This window comes from Nerophis ophidion, linkage group LG02 (genome assembly GCF_033978795.1).
Source record: "Nerophis ophidion isolate RoL-2023_Sa linkage group LG02, RoL_Noph_v1.0, whole genome shotgun sequence".
Lineage (NCBI taxonomy): Eukaryota > Metazoa > Chordata > Actinopteri > Syngnathiformes > Syngnathidae > Nerophis > Nerophis ophidion.
In genome coordinates this window covers 105,142-122,629 of record NC_084612.1, presented here as the reverse complement: position 1 = coordinate 122,629, position 17,488 = coordinate 105,142, and the positions used below count along the sequence as shown (strand labels likewise).

The window sequence follows — 17,488 nt, the reverse complement described above, 5'->3', positions numbered from 1 at the left end:
AGTGGAATAAATGATGAAGGACAAGATGTATTTTCCCCTCTCTATGAAGACTGTCACGCAACGAGTCAGTCGCCCACACTAGAGAGAGTGTGTAAGTCGAAAGTGCCTAAGCCAGAGAAAAGAGACAGGTATTCATTCACCGGGGCGCAGACGTGGGAAAACAAGATGGCGTTTGGACATGGGAAATTGACCAGAAAGAGAAATCAACATGAGAACAGTATTCTGAAGTAGATATGGTATTTCTACATACAATATATATTGGTATTTTAAAAAAACGTGCTGAGTGTTCAGTTTGAACTCAACATCACATGACTGTTACTACCAGTGTTCTAAAATGACTTTTAACAACTATTTCATTATAATTACTTAACCAAAAAAGTAGTGGATTTACTCTTTAAGAAGTGTAATTCATTACTAGGGAAGGTAATTCATGCCACTCATAAAATAAATTTCAAATATATGCCATATGCTGTTGAGAGAGGTTTCATATAACCAGAGTGTGTTACCTCGGCTTAATACAGACATTAAATGTGCTTCCATGGCTGTCATAAACTACTGTTCACAAACGGAGTATTGTTTGGATTGAAAGCTTTTCACTTCAACCATTATTCCCAAGGCATGTGGTAGCATTGTGTATGTGCTGTTTTCTGCAACCTCCTTCTAGTTGATTTTAGTGTGGTGATAGTTATTGCTTTCATTATTACAAAGACACTTTGTCCACTGAACCTGCTGTACTTGTTGACATAAAACCCTATCAAACGTAGCGTGCCACGTTACTTCAATCGTAACGCTAACGGTCTGATCCGGTACAGACCATGCAGGGGAGTCCTGCAGGGGAGTCCTGCATGGGACGGCTTGGCGAAGTTAGGAGAGTGACCGTGCCAGCAAACAGAGGGTTCCTGGTTCGATCCCCAGCTTCTACCAACCTAGTCACATCTGTCCTGTCCTTGAGCAAGAAACTTCACCCTTGCTCCTGATGGGTGGTGTATATGGCCTTGCATGGCAGCTGTGTGAACGAATGGGTGAATGTGGAAATAGGGTCAAAGCGCTTTGAGTACCTTGAAGGTAGAAAAGCGCTATACAAGTATAACCCATTTAATGAAGCGCGGGTAAAATGCGGGAGTAACTATTAAAGGCAGCCTTAAAAAAGATATTATATATTGGTATGGCGGTAATGTCCTAATGACTTACCTCATTGGAAAAAAAATATCAGTATAACTCAGCCCTATTCTGAAGCTGCAATACATACGATACACTCTTGTCCTGTAGTACGGCATACTGTACATTTCAGAAAACTGAGGGCAATGCAACGTTTTTTGGTCTGTCAGGCTTGCACACAGAGGTGATATTCATGTTGGTTGGAAAAGTGGTGCACCAGGAGAGAAACCATTCATATTTGGCATACAACTGGATGATTTTATTTGTAAATTAGTGGGATATTGAAGTGTCAGCATGTAGTCCAGAAAAATGGAAATTTTATCCTAACAGTAGCTCAGCAGAGCCCCCAATAATTGCATTACAGAGGGCAGCCAAAATATGGACCACTGCAGAATACTGAAAACTCTGCATAATAATGCAGAATCCATAGAAAAAGTATATTGGGGTCAGCAATTATGTGTTTTTCATTTCTAGCATGTATCTTCTTCAATTGCAAAACTTGGACCCGTAAGTGTCTAGCTTCTCTTTGATCCTGACCTGAACTGGGTAAGTGCGAGGGAAAATGACTTGATGGAAAGATTGGTCTTTTAGAAACTGCAAAAGAATAGGGACCAGTTTATATTTGTGTGCATTGTTAACCTCCAATAGATTCATTTTGCACATTGAATACAACAATGTTTAAAATGTTTTCCAAGCGTGGTTGTCCTCATGCAGTGTCAAATATCAAATGTGCATAGCTTGGTTTTCATGCCAAGAGATCAGGTTTCATTGGGAGGCCAAGTGCAAAGAGTGAAGACTGCAAACAAAATTGGATGAAATGATAAGTAACAGACATTTTTTCCTCCTTTAGCCCAATGCATGGCTCCACCCAGCATGCAACGCCCCTTCAGGCATGGCTAGTCTATAATTACACAGGAAGAGATACTGGAAACAGCCTGAGTCATTGGCTAGAGGAGTACAACTCTGCCACATACATTGACCAGACTTGCAGACATGTTTAGTCCCAACAGGAACATTGCCAGCGGCACTTATAATTGAGTGTGTCTACACACCTTTTTCCTTCCCGCTGCTCAGTGAGTCACACAGACACAAAGCATGAAGTCACATCAGACGGCTGTTAATGAAATACTGAACAATGTTCTGTAACACACGCATGGTTGTTTTAACCTGTGAGTCACCGGAGACTTCTAAAGCAGCCAAGCATGCCTCATCCCCCGACATTACAAGTGCTGGATGCGCTAACCGCACCCACTAGTAATTTACACCAGAATCATTCTCAGGTCTACACATGAGCCCTTTTAAATTTGGGTAAAAAAATACTTCACACTTCTGCATTTTAGTCTCATAAAGTGTTAAAAATAATTCCACTGTTCTTAGTTTCCAGAGACCAAAAAGTAAAAGTGAACGACTGACTGAGCGGGGAGAAGAAATTGTTTAAAGTAAAGATTCAAACTGAAGACACAACCACACCAGTAAAACCTCTACATATGGGAGCAGTGTGTCAGAAAAAGTGAAAGACTGCTTACAAAAAACATCTTTGTCACTTTAGACACTGCCGTTACTTCGGGTACATTTTTCCCCTAAGTGTAGCTTTATACAATACTTCTCCACATGAATGTGCAAATGCAAAAATGCAGTAATATAAATACATGCAACACTGTCCATCAACTATTTGCCATCCTGTTTGAATATATAATGTTTATTTCTAAGACATACAGTGCAGTGAGTGTACACATTGCAGGAGAAGTATTAACACATTCATTATGAAGATACACAAACATAACCAAAGGCTATCTTGGATGTTAAATACCTGCACTAAGTATTTCACATACGTTTGCTTGTCTTGTGTCTTGTGTTTTTTCACACAAAACATTTAAATGAAAACTCCTGTATGGTATTTTAAAAAGTGTGAAACCTAATTAGAATGCTAAAATGTTTAAAGCCCCATAAAGTCCTTGGTATGTAAACAAATTGCCGAAGTGAACATTTCACATAAATGCTCCCTAAAAGTAAGCTGCAGAACAGCAGAATGTGGTAATACACTTTTCCCACAGTCAGCATAGGTGATTAATTGGGCTGTTCCCATCAACCCCCACTGCCTTTGGTGATTGAATGGTAACAGCTGAAAAGGTGATGGAAAGGACACCTGTAAGGTTTGGAAAGGCAGAGAAGATGACACTTGATCTACCTAATGTAAAATTATGTGTCACTCCTATTGGAGTTTTAATACATTTAGAAAGCCATTCACATGACAAGCAGAACAGGAAGAGGGTGGGATGGTGGTGAGGCACATATATATTTTATTGTTACAAACCTCTCCCTTTTAGGCTTTTCACTCAACAGCCATTTACTGTAGTTATTTTTGCTTCAAAATGAGAATCTAGCAATTGTTTTGTTGATGTAAAGGGGCATTCCAGTAGGAAAAACAAACTTGAGTAAAGAAATGGTTGACACTAAAGCCTACGAGACAGCAGAAACTAAAAAACAACGTTTGTTTTGGACTCACCTGAACCTCCAAACTGACTGCTGGCAAGTGTAGTTGGCCGATTTTTGCCACTTGAAACTGGAAGCTCAAACATCTGAAATTAGAGGAATTGAAGCATGAAAAAATCACCGTAAAACAAATCAGGACACTCCACATTCAACCCATCTACAATACAGTGTTCCCTCAATTATCCTGGGTGTTCCGTTCCAGACCTGCCCCCCCAAGTAGGGACACTATTTTATGATTTTTAATAATATAATATGCATTTAAAGTATTTTAAGCCCTCTACACACACTAATAAACATTTACTATGCTCTTAAAAGGGAACTGCACTTTTTGGGGGGAATGTTGCCTATTATTCACAATCCCTATTAGAGACAAGAACACACATATATTTTTTTGCATTCTATTTTGTAATAATCGGCTTGTTTTAGCTGGCTAGCATTGGTGCTAATGAAAGTAATCCATTTCAACAATGCATCAATTTACATCTTGTGCCCCATAAATCAACAAAGCATTAGCAATATTGTTGTTATAAGCGTTCACACAGACAAACAATGTTTAGCCGAGCCGTGATCTAAGGCCTTGGTCACACTGCAGGTCAATTCCGGTATTTTTGCCCACAAGTGACCTGTATCGGATTTGTTCTTGTCACTGTGAACAGTGCAATTCCAAATTTTTCATATGTGAGCCAGGCCTCTTATGTATGTGGAAACACATGGGATGTATATGCAATGTGTGCTCAATGTGAACGCTCCAGCCTTCAGGTAGCCTTCATCCAACCATAACGTCATCAAAAGGTGATAAGCCTCATAATTATTCACCAAAAAAAGACTGTTATTAAATAAATAGCTGACAAGAGTGCAGAAAACAGGTAGAAATAACATGTTTTAGGAACTCAGGTGAAACTTTGACCACTCGGGTCTCGACTGCTCGCCCACAGACACGTTATTTTTCTGTAAAATTGCGAGAGCCAAAAATGTTGACTTAGATAGCACAAAATCCTTGAAATTGCCACAAATGTGCCAGTACTGAGACCGACGAGAGTTGAAGCCACTTTTACTTCCATAAACACTACAGCGCGTGCGACTTCATGACCCCATGTTCGCATGGGGATCAGATTGCTTTCAAATGAGAAATCGCATTTTTCTAATGTGAACGGCCACTAAAAAAATCTGAATTTGACACCCAACCAGTGTGAACATAGCCTAAGAGCGCTAACTACCTTGTGCAGGTGCAGTTTTGACATAGTGAGCTGCTGCTTATGATCACCTGTTAGCTGGTGAAAGTTATTTGGGGATTATAAATCATGTCTCTCACCTGGATAGAAAAAGTTTGTGGACGTAAATCAAGAAGTTGTTCACCTGTCACATCAAACTGGTACACGGCAATGGCAAAAAAACCATAAAAAACGCTAGCTTGCAGCATTGGCTTTTTTTTAACCCTTTGCAGGAATTACGATGAATTCTTCCTCTAAACGTCAAGATTTGAACATCCCATCAGTTGGCATCCTAGTGCGAGCAGACATTGTACAGTAAGTGATTATTTGTTTGTTGTCGCTGATGAGTAGTAATGTTGTTTGTCAAAGGAAAAAGTCAACGTTATGATGAGTCTATGAAAATTATGTGCCGCCGTATGCTTAAAATAATCACAATATGTACATTTTACATGGTAATTTAGGAATGTTCCTGTTACTACAATACACATACACTAGGGCTGGGCGACATGGACCAAAACTGATACCCCAGTATTTTTAGGACGAACGGCAATATGTTACATAGAAAAAGGTGCAAAGGGCTAAAGGTTGCCTAAGTGTTATTTGGCTGGATAACCAGTGTTGAAAGTACTCAGATTATTTATTGTTGGAAGTAGTAACCTAACGTGTTGTTTAGTCTCTCAAAGTAATTAGTTAGCAGTTACGATGTAAAAGCAGTTTTCGTTCATTTTGTTCATTAACGTTAGGTTTATAGCCTCACGCTTGTGAGCATGGGTAGATGGAGCGTCAGCTCACCACTGGTTGTTGAGTTACAAGGTTTATAGCCTCACGCTTGTGAGCATGGGTAGATGGAGCGTCAGCTCACCACTGGTTGTTGAGTTTGAAACTACCACCCAGACGCTATACTCGGTTAGTCCGCACAAGCTGTAGGGAGAGGGCAAGAGGCACTTTCAAGCTGAGGAGTAGTTTAACATTGAGCAAACAGCAGAGAGAAGCTATCGCTAGCTGCTGTGCTAAGTCGCTAACAGAAGAGAATAGTGACACCGCCGCTACAAGAAGAGTTATATGTTCTCTAGCAAATTGGTGTATGTGTAAATAAAGCTGCAGTCAGTCACTCACCGATAGCCAATTTCAGTGGATGACCAAAGCATTGGGAGTGGAGAAGTCGGCACCTGAGCCGCCATACTCTTTTGAAAAGTGTCCGAGAAGCCTAAACACGCAGGGTTGAGGCCTGTGCTTCACCCATTAGATGCAGAAAAGAGCAAACGGCCGTAACAAAGGCACATCAAAATGTGTATGGTCTCAAATATATCTCTTTTTTTAAATATATTAACTATAACTACTATCTAGGTGTGTTTTTTAAAGTGCTAAATAGGCGGAAGAAAGGGAGTACCATAGGCTCCATTTTTAGCTGACTTTCATTTATTTACCAGTTAGAATGCATGAACAACAGAAAAACAGATGTGCTGATCACACATAAGGATTGTGAATGACAGGCAACATTATAAAAAAGTGCAGTTCCCCTTTAATACACCTAATATGAACTCAAACCAACATCATTTTAACATGAGAACATAAACGGTATTTTAAAATCTGCAACTGAAGTAGCAAGGGAACACTATACAGTGCATCCGGGAAGTATATCCATATTTCTTTTATGTTACAGACTTATTCCAAAATAAAATAAATATGTTTTTGTCCGAAAAATTGAACACACAATACCCTATTATGACAGTGTGTTTTTTTTATTTAACAATTGTTTAAATCTAAAAAAAAAAAAAATCACATGTACATAAGTATTCACAGCATTTGCTCAATACTTAGTTGATGCACCTTTGGCAGCAATTCCAGTCTCAAGTCTTTTTGAATACCACGCCACAAGCTTGGCACACCTACCTTTGGACACTTTCAACCATTCCTCTTTGCCACACCACTCAAGCTCTATCAGGTTAGATGGGAAATGTTGGTTTTTATCCAGGATGATGATGCATTCATCTTAAGTCTAGTCAGCGAGGTGACCAAGACCATGGTTACTTTGTCAGAACTACATCATTCCTCTGTGGAGAGAAGAGAACCTTCAAAAACGCCTGTATGGTAGAGTGGCCAGATAGAAGGCATTTCTTCATAAAAAGTTTGCCAAAATGCACCTAATATACTCTGACCATGAGAAACAAAATTGATATGGTCGGAAGAAACAATTGAGTGGTGGCAGCATCATGATGTGGGGATGTTTTTCAGCAGCATGACCTGGGATACTAGTCCGTATAGAGGGAAAGATGAATGCATCATCATCCTGGATAAAAACCAACACTTCCCATCCAACCTGATAGAGCTTGAGTGGTGTGGCAAAGAGGAATGGTTGAAAGTGTCCAAAGATAGGTGTGCCAAGCTTGTGGCGTGGTATTCAAAAAGACTTGAGACTGGAATTGCTGCCAAAGGAGCATCAACTAAGTATTGAGCAAAGGCTGTGAATACTTATCTACATGTGATTTTTTGGGGTTTTATTGTTAAAGGGAAACATTATTAGCAGACCTATGTAAGCGTCAATATATACCTTGATGGTGCAGAAAAAAGACCATATATATTTTTAACCGATTTCCGAACTCTAAATGGGTGAATTTTGGCGAATTAAACGCCTTTCTGTTTATCGCTCTTTTTGCGATGACGTCAGAACGTGACGTCTCCGATGTAATACAGCCGCCATTTTCATTTTCAACACATTACAAACACCGGGTCTCAGATCTGTTATTTTCCGTTTTTTCGACTATTTTTTGGAACTTTGGAGACATCATGCCTCGTCGGTGCGTTGTCGGAGGGTGTAACAACACAAACAGGGAGGGATTCAAGTGTCTGCCGCCAGACCCCCATTGAATGTGCCGGAGTGTCTGCACATTTTACCGGCGATGACAGACATGGCACAGAGATGTATGGATAACCTGCAGATGCATTTGCAACGATAAATTCAACGAAATCACAAAGGTGAGTTTTGTTGATGTTGACTTATGTGCTAATCAGACATATTTGGTTGCGGCGTGACTGCCAGCTAATCGATGCTAACATGCTACGCTAATCGACGCTGAAATGCTATTTACCGGCGGTGCTAAAGCAGACATGGCACAGAATGTATGGATAACCTGCAGATGCATTTGCAACTATAAAGTCAACGAAATCACAAAGGTGAGTTTTGTTGATGTTGACTGCCAGCCAATCGATGCTAACATGCTACGCTAATCGATGCTAACATGCTATTTACCGGCGGTGCTAAAGCAGACATGGCACAGAGATGTATGGATAACCTGCAGATGCATTTGCAACTATATTACGTTTACTTCCACCCACATTTAATGCGAAAAAAACACTTACCAATCGAAGGATTTAAGTTGCTCCAGTGTTAAGAGATGCGAAAGTCCTGATCGTTTGGTCCGCACATTTTACCGGCGATGCTAAGGCAGCTATTCGGTCATGCTATGGCTATGAATAGCGTCAATAGCTGTTCGCTCAATAGCTTCAGTTTCTTCTTCAATACTTTCATACTCCAACCATCTGTTTCAATACATGCATAATCTGTTAAATCGTTTAGGTCGCTGAAATCAGAGTCTGAATCCGAGCTAATGTCGCTGTATCTTGCTGTGGTATTTGCCGTTGTTTGTTTTAATTGGCAGCACGCCACAACGTCACAGGGAAATGAATAGTCGCATCGCAAATAGCGCAAATCAAGCACTTTAAAGTTTTTTTTTAGGGATATTCGGGGACCGGTAAAATTAAAAAAAATTTTTTTTTAAAAATACAACAAGCCACTGGGAACTGATTTTTATTGTTTTTAACCCTTTTGAAATTGTGATAATGTTCCCCTTTAATAAATTTAACTTAAAGAAAAAAAATTCACATTGTTATTACTGGTTAATGCCTGTAGAATTTTGAGGATAACATTTTTTATTTTATTTTGGAATAACATTATGTGAAAAACTTAAGTGCTGTGAGTACTATCCAGATGCACTGTGTATGCTATTTAACCAAGACATTTAAATCATATTAGGGATGAGTATTTGACGCAAAGCCAACTCTTTAATCAAATTAGCTATTAATTTGCTTAAATCCTCACCTTTATAAATCTACATAGAGCAGAATAATGTTGTGCAGTACTCCTTTAGACTGGAAACTATTTGCGACTGACTGAATAGCAGCCCTGCAGGTTGCAGCCAAGAACTGCACTCTATTTTGCATGAATTGCATCAAGAAGGGATTATTGATCATCGATTTCACATAATCATTCAAGCCATTTGTTATCCAAAAAACAATCCTTAAAACCCGGACCAATTGACCCATTCTTAGAGGTCCTGGTGATTAGTTCCTCTCCAACTAGAACTTTATTCAGGGCTTCATAGATGATGTAAACAATTCTTACCGCGCTAAAATCCAGCAAGTCGCTGAGCTCCTTGTCTGTGCCCACTGCAGTCATTCTCTGCTGCTTTCAGTCTCAGCAAGCCGCTACAGTCGAGAGCAAGAAAAACATGTCACCGTAGTGATCCAGCAACAACATTTAGGGTGTCTCTCCAAAGATGGACATTCCTTTTGGCTGTCTAACAGTAATTACACAAAAAGTCTAGACCAGTCTTCAATATAAGATGGCATTAACTAAATGGCAGATTAGCCATTTTCACTGGACTGGCTTCTTAATCAAGGATGAAAAAGGCAACATCAAGTATACATGTACAGGAGGCAAGGGGGGATGTGTCTGAGGTAAAGAAGCCTCATTCAATAACAAAATGGCAAGAGGATATATAACAAAGTCAACGCCAAAATGTCAAAACAAGCTTAATATATATATATATATATAACAGGGTTTCCCACACATACATTTATTTGTGGCGGCCCGCCAGGAAAGAATTACGGCCGCCACAAGTAAAAAAAATAAATAGAAATAATAATAATAATAAATTAAAAAAATAATTATTCTTTTTTTTTTCCGGCTTTTGACTCGCTTGACCGCTCATAAAAGCAATGGGACTCTGTCTGTGAATGGAGCTTGTAGTTAAATATTATATAAATATGTAAATATTATATAAATATGTACATAAAGTGTTGTAATTATATTCCAACTCCGCATTCTTCTTGGTCATCGCCGCCGCCGCTGCCTGTGCCAACCCCCCACCCCCCCGCCAACCGACAACATCACAACAAATAGATGCCTGACCTGTGGGAAACATTGTGTGTGTGTGTATATATATATATATATATATATATATATATATTATATATATATATACACACACATTCTTCTTTCTTCTCATTGATCTTTACAGAAGCACAGCTCTTCTTTCCAATCATGACATTGTTCTGTAGCTCATCACAGATAATTATCATTCAAGAAAGACATTTTGGTCTACCACCATCAGATTATTGACCTAGCAGGGAAAATCTAACCACAACACACATTGTACTGTACAACAACCTGTCAAACATTCTAGACTATGACCTATTTTATGCAAGGGGTGTTACAAATCAAGACAATTAAATTTAATCTCTGCTTTTGTAAAATACACTGCAGTCAGTGAGTTGGGAAAATAATCATGTTGTCATCATTGTGTTTTGATCAAACGCTATTCTGAACTTGCACATTGTAGATCGACTTAGGTAAAATATATCTGATGAATTTGTAAATGTGAGAAGAGCTAACACATCCACACTGACAGGTATGCAGTGTGAGAAGGGTGTTAGGAGCATCTACACTCTTGATACTTTGTTCATCAGAAGGCTAAAATAACTGAGGTGCACTGGTGACAGATGATTGTAATTAACAGCATTACAACAACCAGGCAAACAGTCTTGTAACTTCACAAAACATGTTATACATTGCAGTATCATTAAAGTACTGGCCTAGTAAACATGTGCCAGGAGGTTCTTTAAATGCTAGTAACATATTAGCGTCTAAAAACTACAAGGATAATCCATCCCATCCATCCATTTTCTACCGCTTATTCCCTTTCGGGGTCGCGGGGGGCGCTGGCACCTATCTCAGCTACAATCGGGCGGAAGGCGGGCTACACCCTGGACAAGTCGCCACCTCATCGCAAGGCCAACACAGAAAGACAGACAACTTTCACACTCACATTCACACACTAGGGCCAATTTTTTAGTGTTGCCAATCAACCTATCCCCAGGTGCATGTCTTTGGAAGTGGGAGGAAGCCGGAGTACCCGGAGGGAACCCACGCATTCACGGGGAGAACATGCAAACTCCACACAGAAAGATCCTCAGCCTGGATTTGAACCCAGGACTGCAGGACCTTCGTACTGTGAGGCAGACGCACTAACCCCTCTGCCACCGTGAAGCCTACAAGGATAATAAAAAGCCTGATTCTCACAATAATTGAGGTAAATGTAAGAGAATAAAGCTGTAACAATGAAACAATTTCCCTTAACACTACCCAAGTTATTTACTATAGTTATTTAACTATTTGCTTTTCAATATATATATATATCTTCCTTTCTTTCTTAAAAAGAGGAAGTGAACAAAATAAAATGTAAGCATACAAAATATTTGAAGTGCTGGTTAGGGCGGAGCAATAAAATAATAATATATATCACGACAGACATGTAAATAATCTTTTAGAAAATGCGTTCGATAAAATGTTTTTTGTTATTCTATGTGGGAAAAATGGGAAGTTGCAAAGCATGGTTGGTTGCATGAACAAAGGCACTGGATCTATGTTAAACAAGGAAGTGATCACTGTTCAGTGGCAGTGACAGCTTTGTTGTTGTCTGCAATTGATTATTCGCAGGGAGTGAAAGGAGAAAGTAAAAATGAGTACTGCAGAGAGCGAATAAAGGATGCATCTCAACCTCGCTAAGAGCGTTAGCTTCTACCTTGCTAGTTGGCTATCAGGAGTGAGACAAAGTAGTGGGAAAAATAACTTGAACGATAATTTTAGACAAAGTCAGCCAGGGAGACTTTGGCCCCTTCTACACTTAGGCTATGTCTACACTAAGCCTGATAACCCCTTAAATCAATAATTATTTAGCCTAAGCACCATTTCAGCCACACTAAACTATCGTTTAAGGTTCCCCTCCACCGACATTTTTTTTTACACGGCTAAGTGCGCAGAGTATTTCTTGAATCTCCGGCTCTTACTTTTGTATGAACTCATTGATCGTCTAAAAAAACGGAGTTTGGAGAGGAAGTGACGCCAGAAAGACCGCACCCCACACAGGAAGTGACGTCAGAAAGAATCCGCTACAGACAGCTTCATAACAAGTGGTTTCATCCTGACATGCCATGTTTCTCCTTCTTCTACATGTACAGACGCTTGTGAAAAAAAAACTCACACATGAATACCTTAAGTGAAGGAAACGCGCAATTGCAGCTATTTGGGATACAACACTTGTCAGACGGAAAGAGAACTTTCCAATGTCCAGGTCAGCTGTGATTCTACTTTATGAAAAACTTTGTCCATTTGTTGAAGGAGAGACAATGAGAATGTGGGCTCCCGTGGACGTGATAAAAAAAAGGTAGCGTGGAATGAGGACTGTCTTAATGACATATCTAGATCCCTAGACTGACTGATGTCAAATGTTCTTTCACATTGTGTACTTTTACATTAAAGATTTGATTCATGTCTGATGTCTCAGGTGTGATTCACTACAATAGACACACTGGATATTGTTCAGATGCGTACTAGGTCGCGTTGCGCCGGCAGATGGAGGGGAGAAGGGAGTCTTAAACGACTGGGGCGCGTTCTTTCTGACAGCACTTCCTGTGTGGGGTGTGGTCTTTCTGACTTCACTTCCTCTCCGAACTCTGTAAACGATCAATGAGTCCATACGAAGTTAAGAGCCGGAGATTCAAGAAATACACGGCGCACTTACCCCTGTAAACATTTTTTCAAGGAGGGTTACCTTAAATGCTGGTTTAGTGTGGCTGACAATGCTTAGGCTAAATATTTATTAGTTTAATGGGTTATCTGGCTTAGTGTAGATATAGCCTTTGTTTACCTCAATTCAAGCACTTTTTAAAGCAGCCTCAATTTGCAATGTCGCCAAAAAGGCATTAAACACACTTCACCTTCCTTTCTTTTGAATGGACAACATTTTAATAGTCATTTAAATTTGTGTAACAGATGAATGAACAGCACAGTTACAGTATAAATAAATATTTATGAAAGAATTAGTATTGATTGATTGAAACTTTTATTAGTAGATTGCACAGTTCAGTACATATTCCGTACAATTGACCATTAAATTGTAACACCCGATTAAATATTTCAACTTGTTTAATTTGGGGTCCACATTAATCAATAAACTCTGTTATTTGTAAGCACATGCCTAAAACGACTTGATCTGCATTTAGAAGTCTATGGAAAAATGAGAGCCATTAAATATGTGTACACTTTGTTATCCCACCAATCCTTAAGATAATTGTTGAGTAATTGACTATCAAAATAATCGTTAGTTGCAGCCCTAGTGTTGACATTTAATTTCCTTTCTGTCCTGATAGCTGAGGGAATTATAATCAAGAGGAAAGTTACATTTGAAATAAAAAATGTTTTCATTTAGTAGATTTTTCTCCTGTTCCTTATTCTCAATATGTCATAAAAATAACAATAATCATTGATATCGACCGATCTAAAACATTCTGATACAATTTTCAGCCATATTGCCCAGTCCGAGTGCAAAAATGTAAAAAGATATGTTGTGAATGATTGATTATCACTAGATATTGAGAATGGGTAGTATTACATCAGATCTGCTTCTTCCTATTCCTTTTCGGGCATGTTGAAAGGGCAAAAGTAACCATGTGATGTTTTTTGATAGAACTGAAAAGAAATAAAATAAAACATACCATACCATCAAGTCAGAGTATTGCGAAAACATTAATAGTTAGTTAATATTGAGGCCAAAACAATTATACTTATGCTAAAACAATGACTTTTGGATCTTGCCAAGTTACATTTAATGTGAATGAGACAGCTTGAAATTGTGAATGTTTTGACAAATATACATCATCACCAGCGACAACAGTGTGATGTGACTGTTCCTGAAAACTAATTACAGTGAAATCAACAACTTTATTTGGTTGAGCTTTGTCATTCCAAAAGGTGGCTGCACACATTTAACAAATATTGATACTGACCCTCTATCAAGCTCCCACAATTATTGACAAAATGTCCACAAGGATAACGTATCTCCACTACCTTACAGTATATATGGGGCTAAACGCCTCACTCATGGTGCTGCTGTACATACCACAAATGTTGTGTTTGGCCCACGGCCCATTGGCACATTTTCACTTTGATCTTTGGAGGCAAGAAGTTTGATGTAGAGAAAGAAAAGTACTGCTGGTTGCTATCCCTGACATTGCCATTTTGGCCATATTACACAACTTGTCTTTTTTCTCCTAATAGATTAGAAATATTTCTTCTGAAAAATAGAACTTTTAGTTTTTTTTCTTTAAATAAATTGTACTTCATTTTTGTAACGGTACTGCATTTCCCCTCATATTGGTGATGGATGGGTCATAGGTCACGGAGGTAAATGAATGGGCATGTTTACATAATTGTCTTAAGAAAGAATGTGTGCCCTGTGTACATACTATTTGTTTGTTTGTATTTGAAGGACAATGTGCAGATACATGAAGAAGATGGCCGCACCAGATTTAGCACCATGCTCATTTCCATCTGGAATCCTTTTATGGCGCATCTAACATCCACAATAGAATGACACAGGATTAAAAATACATAACAATATTAAAATGACATAATGAGAAACAATTTAAAATCCAAGTACAATACATAGAGGTGCGTAAATTACAAATCAGTAAGTTATAGTATTTTAGCAGCTTCATTTCTAGTGCAGAAGTATAATAAAGTGCAGCAGTTCTTATCAAAGTGCAGATACAGTGCAGTCGCCATCAGATGATAACCATAAGGGTATCATTCAAAAGCCATATACTCCATTGATATTGCAGACATAAAAAAAGTTAGCGATTTTACAAGATTGGAATGGTACTCAGATGGCCATCAGACCAGGTTATCACCTGATGGTCAACTACCTGCCTGCTATTACTAATGTGACTGCTGGTCTAATTGTATCACCTGATGGTCAACTACCTGCCTGCTATTACTAATGTGACTGCTGGTCTAATAGTATCACCTGATGGTCAACTACCTGCCTGCTATTACTAATGTGACTGCTGGTCTAATTGTATCACCTGATGGTCAACTACCTGCCTGCTATTACTAATGTGACTGCTGGTCTAATAGTATCACCTGATGGTCAACTACCTGCCTGCTATTACTAATGTGACTGCTGGTCTAATAGTATCACCTGATGGTCAACTACCTGCCTGCTATTACTAATGTGACTGCTGGTCTAATAGTATCACCTGATGGTCAACTACCTGCCTGCTATTACTAATGTGACTGCTGGTCTAATAGTATCACCTGATGGTCAACTACCTGCCTGCTATTACTAATGTGACTGCTGGTCTAATAGTATCACCTGATGGTCAACTACCTGCCTGCTATTACTAATGTGACTGCTGGTCTAATAGTATCACCTGATGGTCAACTACCTGCCTGCTATTACTAATGTGACTGCTGGTCTAATAGTATCACCTGATGGTCAACTACCTGCCTGCTATTACTAATGTGACTGCTGGTCTAATAGTATCACCTGATGGTCAACTACCTGCCTGCTATTACTAATGTGACTGCTGGTCTAATAGTATCACCTGATGGTCAACTACCTGCCTGCTATTACTAATGTGACTGCTGGTCTAATAGTATCACCTGATGGTCAACTACCTGCCTGCTATTACTAATGTGACTGCTGGTCTAATAGTATCACCTGATGGTCAACTACCTGCCTGCTATTACTAATGTGACTGCTGGTCTAAAAGTCAGTCTTTAACTACTTGTGTAGATACTATCCATGTCATACAGGCAGGGTCTTTTGTTAGGTCTAGTAAAAATAGGTAGTATGCTGCATATTACACATTCTTATGGAGGAGGCTTTACCGTCACTTTTGTTTTCCTAGACCAAACTCCAATTAGGACTGTGTGATTACGTCAAGTTATCATTGGATATTGTGGAGATGTGTCTTTTATTGAGCCGAGGTCAAAATGGGGGAGTTGAGTCCCTGCTAGAGCTAAGAAATGGAAGTTGCACCCCCACAGCAGAGAAGTGTGCAAGAAAGAGAAGACAAAGCAAAGTGTTTGTAAAGTGCTGGAAGATGTGGAAGTGAAGAATGTTGGCCAAGGAAGAGAAGATGTTTGAACAAACCTGTTGCTTGTTGCCTGTGGCCCCAACAATCTTACTCACACAAAGGGCCGGCCAGGGAGAAGTTTCCCGGCAGTGTTGGAAAAGGAAAGGAGGTTGATGTTTGCAAGACACAAGAGTTGAACACAAGGCAAAGTGCAAAGAATGAGAGTTGTATTGATGGAACACACAAAGCCTCCAAACATCATCAATATGCTAACTGGCTTCACGCTAATGCGCCGAGAGGCCAGCCAAGTGAACAAAAGAGCACTTTTGTCAACTTTGCAACACAGCGGCAGCAGAAATGCAAAAGTCTGGTGGAAGACAAAAGTCCCATGGAGCAAAAATGAATACAAAAACGGACATTTTGTTTTTTTCCAGGCAGAAAACGTAAGTTGAAAAAAGCGCTTAAAACTTGTGGCTGACAGGCGAGTTGAACAGCCAAGGACGAGATATATTGGAAGCAACATTTACCTTGGCTCAGGTGTGCAGCATCCAAGAAAGAGAAGTAAAGGAGCGGAGATGCCAGAAAAAGAAACTTCTAAACAGGATCTTTGATCTTTCCCTCCGCGCTGCTTGAGGAAGATGAGGAAAGCCAAGATTGAAGCACCTCGACGCTGTCTTCGTTAGGAAAGTAAAACCACGTCTCTGACGGGACACATAACTAAACCATTGCAGCGTTTTCTTAATCTCGCTGAAATTGAAGCGACTTCATTTTCCAAGTCGACATTTTAACAGCCTCCACATTGTCGCTTCCACACATGTATCCCTCCGCGCCACTGCCCACAGGACGACTTGGACGCATCAGCGGTGTCCAATTTCAACAAAAACGAATGGACGACACAAAACGTCTCCCCGATTAGGCAATCGGTGTTAAAATAGTCACGAATGACGGATATGTTTCATTTCGTCTGAAGCCATCGAACTGGGGGTTGGGGCGGACAAATCGCGAGGATCTATGTCGAGGGGCGGATGAGGCGAAGCGCCCACAGAGTGGAGCAGAGTATAACATGGGATGATAATATCCGTGAAAAGGACCAATTGGATTCCACCAAATTTAATTGACAAGCGTGTCGTCCAATCATATTTCAACATCAACCTTGTTTTGCCTGCACTATTATTGTAAATGAGCTCCAACAATCTAACCTTTATTACAGTTGAATATTTGCACTTTATTGAAACGTCAGGATGCCATAAAGGACTTTTTTATCAAGCAAAGTGAGAATCTGGAATAAAATAGTGACGATCAATTATATTTATTTGACAAAGAAAGTAATCTTATTTGGTATTTTAAGATTATGGTAATTGATATGGACTTTGATTGATTGATTGATTGATTGATTGATACTTTTATTAGTAGATTGCACAGTACAG

At 39.4% G+C, this 17,488-nt stretch overlaps 1 protein-coding gene across 6 annotated transcripts in view; it reads right to left on the bottom strand.

Annotated features, from left to right (window-relative positions):
• LOC133535583 (transcription factor E2-alpha-like) overlaps positions 1 to 17,090 on the bottom strand; it is a 31,038-nt gene extending 13,948 nt beyond the window's left edge. Inside the window, exons 1-3 of one of the 6 annotated variants that reach the window (XM_061875576.1) lie at positions 16,589 to 17,090; positions 9,265 to 9,347; positions 3,665 to 3,737 (exon numbers count right to left, since the gene is read on the bottom strand). In XM_061875576.1, coding sequence (XP_061731560.1) covers positions 3,665 to 3,737; positions 9,265 to 9,318 — 127 coding nt within the window. In that variant the 5' untranslated portion in view covers positions 9,319 to 9,347; positions 16,589 to 17,090. The remainder of the gene's footprint in view (positions 1 to 3,664; positions 3,738 to 9,264; positions 9,348 to 16,588) is intronic. The other 5 variants (XM_061875546.1, XM_061875538.1, XM_061875553.1 and 2 more) reach the window with 5 other exon arrangements.
• Positions 17,091 to 17,488: the final 398 nt, after the last annotated feature.